Here is a 7156-nt window from a genome sequence, read left to right as displayed (position 1 = left end):
GCATAAGTATTAAACGAGTAAATTATAAACATATAATAATAATAATAATAATAATAATAATAATAATAATAATAATAATAATTATTATTATTATTATTATTATTATTATTATTATTATTAACATCCAGATATATTTGTCATATTTTTTATATTTTCGGAAACTAAATTTTGTATTTTTCTTTTCGGGACGCATTTATCAGCAAGATGGGAAGACGAAAAGTCAACAAATATATCATGATAAATATGTCTATATGCTAGCAATCCTTGTCAATCATTTCAGTGACAAATTTGTCCCTCCATGTCATGTCACGTAGGTTATTTTATTAAACGTAACAGGACGAAAATTAACCAACGAATATATTTATCAATGAATTACTAATTGAGGGACAAAATTGATTATTTATTCAATATTTAATTAAGGCAGCTACATACAAGACTCGATCTCGAAATTATGATCAAGCTAAAACAATCTACACTAATTAATCCATGTGTTTGTAATTTTGATGGAATTTTGGAGCCATATGGTTAGCTTCTTGTGCACATACAAAGGACATTACATGCCAATTCATTCAACTCCTAATGGATCTAAGCCCCTGCTTTCGCAGGACTCTTCAAGTGTACCATTTATTCGCAGTGTGGGTTCTTAGTTGTTCTTCTGGATCTTCGTCCCTCCTTATCAAAAAAACCGAAAACCGAAAATACAGCGTCTTTCTTTGAAGCAAAACCCACTTTTTTTTAATCCTTTAAAAAAAACACAAAAGAACACTACAAAGTTTATTTTCACAAATAAAACTATAGTTATTTAAATGTTTTCAATAATGTAATTCATAAGAAATTATATAGTAGAACACTCAAATAAATTTGAAGTTTTCAAAATTATCAATTTCATTATTAACTCTTTTACCATTAACATTTACACCAAACAGAGCAGTGATCACAAATCACATATATCAAATTAACAATTTGAATTGCCGAGAGTTGAGAGTTCGATCGGCAATAACAATCGAACTACTTTTCTAAGAAATAGATTTGAATTTAAAACCCAAACAAAGAACTTTTAATTAACCTCTTAATAATCAGTCAAGATAAATTTATAATATTTTAAAAGAATGACGATTACGATGCATTCATTCATAGTGTGATATGTGACCAATCATAGCATAAACTATGATGTAACGAGTGGTAGAATTATAAACCAATCTTACCCAACCCAACCAACCCTGTATTTACAATCCAACTGTATGACCACCCTAATGCCAAGCCAGATAAAAAAGACCACGATTTGTAATTATCGCGACCAATTCCACCATTGATTAATAAACAGTTGAGAACAATACCAAACATAGAGAGGTTAAAAAAAATAACAATTATTAGAGGGCTTAAAAAAATACCAATTATATAGAGGGGCACCATGACGAAAGGTTGAAAATTAATTCAAGAAAATGTTGAAATGTGACTCCGTGCTGAAAGACGGTAATATAACACTAAAGAACCACTGCAATCCTCTCTAATGGAATATACTGATGGTTCTACCCTGCATAATCGGCAGGTTCTTAAAATCATAAAATTACACCCTTGTCTTCTAATAGAACCCCTGACAACTACTATGCACAAAAATCACATTCAATGTGATGGCCCATCCATCGTCACACAATTCACCAACATTGACAACTATCTACAAACCCAATGCTGGACAAGACTACAAAGAATCATATTTTGATTCAGACGTGATTTTCTTTTTTACAGAAGTTTATTCCTAAAATGGCTGCTAGAAACCTATTCCAGCACCCATTGATCCAATACTACTGCCACTCTTCTTGAGTACAGGTAGTATTAGGTATAAATACACTAGTGTAAATGTCCAAATGGAAAAGCAGCCCGCACATTCCAGTTTCCTTCGCCATCTGGAGCGACTCAGACACAACTTGGTGAGCATGACTATATATGACCTGCACAACATAAAATTTGTTAAGAACTAAAACCTAACTAAAGAACATTGTAGTTTGCAGTGCCAACGTTTTGAATTTCAGAACAACATAGAGCAATCCGTTTAGTAATCAGGGTCTCCAGCACCTTAGAGAGCAAAAATAAAACCTTTATGCCATGTGCAAACGGGACCCAAATACCCAAAATGATGCCAAAATAAAATATAGCTGACATAATGTCACTTATAACAAAAGCTATATACTATTGCAAGCCTCTGTAATTAAAGAGATAGCAAACGTGTGAATTGCACATCAATAAACTTGGGCAGTTAATACCCTCATGAATTTAACAAAATGTACACGCAACTTTAAGAAATCTTGCAACCACTAAATTTGTTTTCTTTTCTGAAAATTATAACTGAGGCTATTTTTACCAATTAAGTAGCAGATGCTCAGCTAGAGTTAGGCTTGTGAGCTATTTGAACCAGCCTTGTGAGCTCAATCATGTTCAACTAAATAGGATTACAAGTTGCAACTCATAATTAGCCAAAATAATTTCAAGGATCCAAATTCCATAATATTTAAAAAATATATATAAGATATATAATTTTTGGCTTATTAAGCTAAAAAGTAAGTTATGAAATGCCATTGTGAAGCTTAACTCATTTCCACCATTATCATTAAGGCAACATAAAACAAAGCAACAATACCTCTAGAATGCAAAATAATTAACTTGCAAGGCTAGATTGGAAGCCCGCCACTCAAGTAGCAGTTCCGCTGCTCTTAGTCCTGCTGCAAACTATGGATACCTGTGACATGGTACTCTCAAAACATAAGTTCATGTTGGAAATAAAGATCTGCAAAGTAAGATGCTAAGAAATAACCCACCTTATTCGCCCCCTCACCCAGCTGTTTGGTCAGGACCACTACCTTGCATAAACTGAGGAGAAGGAGCAGGAACAATAAATTGTGGTTGGCCAGGAACTGGTGCAGCAATTCCTGAAAATGTCAACACACTAGCAAATCACATTACATCCTTTTAATAGAACCTAAAGATGTCTTTCTCTCAAATGTCAATAATAACCAGCATGGGTGCTTCAATGTCTCATTCTACATGCACATATACACACATGCGTGTCTAATCATACTTCTCCATAATCCATATAAAAAACATATCAAGCATTCCTCACAGATTTGCTACTTGCCACCCATCAGAACTCCAATTTACCTACATTAAATCAAACTACTGCACTGTTTCAGATATTACCATGCTCCAAATTCCTACATAAATCTGTGTAGAATAACTGAAATTGCTTAAATAGTAAAAATATGCCAACACCTGAAAGTTCAATGCATTCTTGGCATATCAATACTTGTTGACAACTAGATGGTTTCATGCTCAAGTATTTTCTGGATAATGTTAATTACTAGACATATGAGCATTGAATACCCCCGCCAAATATGGCTGTTGATAAGTAAAATCATAAATCAGATATGAATTGCAGCACTCTTTCAATCACAAGAAAATTTAGGCACCATGAATTAAATTGAAACATGTGAAAAGTACTACACAAGTTCACAAGGCAACAAAATAGCACATCCTTAGTCATAAATAGAAATTCTTCAGGGTAGACAACCATACCACTAGGATATGAAGCTTGAATGGCAGGCATAGGTGAAGTTGTTATGGCATTAACATTGGATCCACCATAGGGCACAATCTGATGACCTGGTACTGTATAACCCTGCATAGCCGAATAACCATGACCGCTGGTAATAGCCTGACCCACTTGTCCATAAGGATAAATAGTTGTTGTATTCACTGCCCCAGGCACTCCATATATCTGAAGGTACTGTTGCCCCATATATGGGTTGTACAGACTCTATTAGACAAGATGGAAGTTGAAAAAGTCAGCAGTGGCTGCAGTGCACAAACAACACAAACATTCTTCCTAAGACAATCAAGAAAACTAATTCAACCTGTGGGTAGATGTACTCAGGTCCGTATGACGTATACCTGCAAAGATAAAACAACCACATATAATGTTGAAAAGATCACCTCTATAGCATGATTCTGGTGTAATACATCCTGATGCACAATTTAAATATAGTTAGGAACACCTCACACACATGGGGATAAATACAGCAAACAATTACTAATCCATTATATCTAACTCATAGGTTTCCCACATTCAACAAAACAACTAAAAACCAAATCTCCCAGGATTCTCCTTTCTTAACTAACCACTACTGCATGCCGTGATTGGTAAGTGTAGACTACCACAGAAAAAAGAGGGGGGGGGGGGGGATTAATGAGTAAAATAACAAGAGTACAGCAAAGATACGCATAGATACAACAAGTACAAAGAACAAGCAAGATAATAATATTTTTAGCAATGCAAACAAATCTTCAAAGCAAGTGTTCATTTTGCGATAATGTGCAACGACATCCCACTCACCCATAAGGAGGGTAAACCAATCCTTGTTGATAGCTGTAGGAAACTGGTTGCTGGTAGCCAAAACCCCCAACATAAGCACCACGAGCTGGTTGCAAACTTCCAACATAAGGGGAGGCAGGTCTGATCCGTCCTATAAAAGAAAAAATAAATAAAATAAAAGTAACCTGAGTAGCAGGGTAGGCTAGAATGCTTATGTTGATGCAGACCATTACACATATCAAGGAAATAATAACATTGCCTGGGCCTGACACGGTTGTTGAAGCAAAACGAACACGTTGTTTAAAAGATGAACAAGAAATAACAAACAAAGATGTTACTAGGCCAGACAGACAGTATCATGTGAAAAGAAAAAAAAAATTAAAAAAAGGTGGTCCATAAGAGTCAGGAGATGACTTTAGGGCAATGTTAGTACTAAACACTCGGGCACAAGCACTCGACCTCTTTCTATCAATGCCCATGACTTTATCTCAATAACAGAGGCACGCCAATGTGGGATTCCGATAATGATAAATAATAGCAACAACAGCAAACGACAATGATGATGACGTCAGCGGTCAATGCAGACAACCGACATCAGAATTAAACTTTATAACGCACATTCAGCCGCAGATTAGCAATGTAACTTCACTTCACTACGTTACGTTGTTAAATTTGATTGATACATTCATTCATAGTGATGAAAACGAATTAAACAGAATAGAATACCATAAGGCAGAGGGGGCCGTGGTCGACCAAGTGAAGCCAAATTACAATTGGCCCTTCTGCCATCAATAACAGGAGATGGATCAGCACACGCTCTCCTTGCGGCCTCGGGATCCCGGAAAGTCACCTATACCCTCCAATTGAGATAGAAACCAAGTCATTCTATTGTAAATGTAAAATGGCAATCCGAATCACGCAAAGCAACAAAGTTTTGATGATTTGAAACGGCGTCGTGTTGTGTAGTGGCAGTGGCAGCAGTGATGATAATGTAATTAATAAGATACTCACGAAACCGTAGCCCTTGGATCTTCCGGTGTTCTTATCGGTGATGACGACGGCCTCGAGAATCTCGCCGAACTGGTCGAAGTAGCGGCGCATGGTTTCGCTCTGAGTCTCCCAGGCCAATCCTCCGACGAAGACTTTGGTGTAGGTGGTGTCTCCGAACGGAGAATTCAATAACTGAAACCCCGAACTCGAACTCGATCCCGAACTCGGACCCTGCATCGCTTGGTATGCCATTAACAATTGATCACTATTCTCCGCCACACGCACACACAGGAAGAAGAAGAAGAAGAAGAAGACGGAAAATCAATCACGCAATGAATACACAAATAACGATGAAATCAATTCAGATTGGGGGGTTGGTTGGTTCCTAAGACATCAAAAGAAGAGAAAGGAAGAATTGTGTGTGCGTGTGGTGTAGGAAGAAAAACAAAAGGAAAGGACAAGAGAGTGAAGATTTAGAAGAAATATACTGAGTATCAGAGAGAGAGAGAGAGAGAGAGGAGATCGAAAAGCAGAGTGATGAGAGGGTAACCTAACTAACGAATTAAAAGAGGAGAGAAAAAGGGGTAATAAAAAAAGAAGAAAGAATGGGAAAACCCTAGAATTGAGGTGGGGAAGGACGGAAAGAGAATTGGAAAAGGGTGGGTGGTGTGGGGTTGAAAAGTTGATGGTGAGAGAGAGTGGGATAGTAGTAGTATACAACTAACAGTGGGATGAGAAAGAAGGGAAAGGCAATTATGGTTGACAGGGTGGAGGAATAGAGTCATTCATTCTCTTTGGAAGAGGAACAACGCCCAAAGGATCAAATCAAATCAAATGAACAACGCTTCAGTTTTCCAGACTTCTCATTTTTCTCAACCCTACCCACACACGCCCCCCCCCCTTCTTTTTTAACACCTTTTTTACTTATACTATTTTTAGTAAATTTTGGATAAGTAGTCATGTTACCCGTAAAAGAAAAATCTTTATTAACAATGTGTTTTTTTACGCCTCATTGTTACAATCTCTATTTATTATTGACAAATATCTTTTAATTTTATATTTAAATATAATTCTAGTCTTTCAATTTTAATTTATGCGTGTAAGTTTTGTTTCTTTAATTTCAGTTATCGATTAATAGTTTACGTCGTACAAAAAATCATGATATATAATCAATTTATTGATTTTTATGATCATACTTTAGAATTCATATTAATATTAATTTTTAATAGATCAACCGCGTAAATTTTTTATACTAAATTATTAATAGTGTATAGAAAATAAACATTTTAATTATTTTATTTAATTTTATTATTTCACAATTATTTAATTTTATCTAAGAGTTAAAAAATATAATAGAAATGTGATATAACATTAATTTATATAATTTTGTAAACAATTGATATATTTTTATTTTAGTTTGAGATACATTAACGGTGTAAATAATTTACATGGTTAACTAATTAAAACTAATAATATTTCGAACAATATATTGAACTTAAGGTAAGAATAAATACAAAATAAAGCTATGTCACACTTATATTATATTTCTAATAATTATTAAATAAAAAATAAAAATTGATATAAAGAATTTAAAAATCAGGAAAACTAAACCTAAATAGTTAAGATTTAAAGGAGTATTAAAATTGTGATGGTGTCGTACTAGTATTTGTTTTGGATTCGTCTATCTAAAAGCCAACGCGGCTGTGATGGATATGCTGCATCTCCGGTGCAAGTGTTGGTGACTTGCGAGCAACGCTTTCTCAGAGTAAGCCGTTTGATTAATTGGACAGCAGAAGAAAAGGC

At 35.1% G+C, this 7156-nt stretch overlaps 1 protein-coding gene across 1 annotated transcript; it reads right to left on the bottom strand.

The window, feature by feature from the left end:
- Window positions 1-1412: 1412 nt before the first annotated feature.
- Window positions 1413-6257, bottom strand: LOC100782606 (RNA-binding protein 38). The gene is made up of 8 exons (XM_003522932.5): window positions 5375-6257; window positions 5090-5213; window positions 4385-4514; window positions 3906-3942; window positions 3568-3808; window positions 2814-2924; window positions 2636-2734; window positions 1413-1949 (listed from the first exon to the last, which is right to left on the bottom strand). The coding sequence occupies exons 1-6, from the start codon at window positions 5603-5605 to the stop codon at window positions 2827-2829; spliced, it is 861 nt and encodes a 286-aa protein (XP_003522980.1). The 5' UTR covers window positions 5606-6257; the 3' UTR covers window positions 1413-1949; window positions 2636-2734; window positions 2814-2826.
- Window positions 6258-7156: the final 899 nt, after the last annotated feature.

This window comes from Glycine max, chromosome 4, assembly GCF_000004515.6.
Source record: "Glycine max cultivar Williams 82 chromosome 4, Glycine_max_v4.0, whole genome shotgun sequence".
Lineage (NCBI taxonomy): Eukaryota > Viridiplantae > Streptophyta > Magnoliopsida > Fabales > Fabaceae > Glycine > Glycine max.
This window is presented reverse-complemented; position numbering and strand designations above follow the sequence as displayed.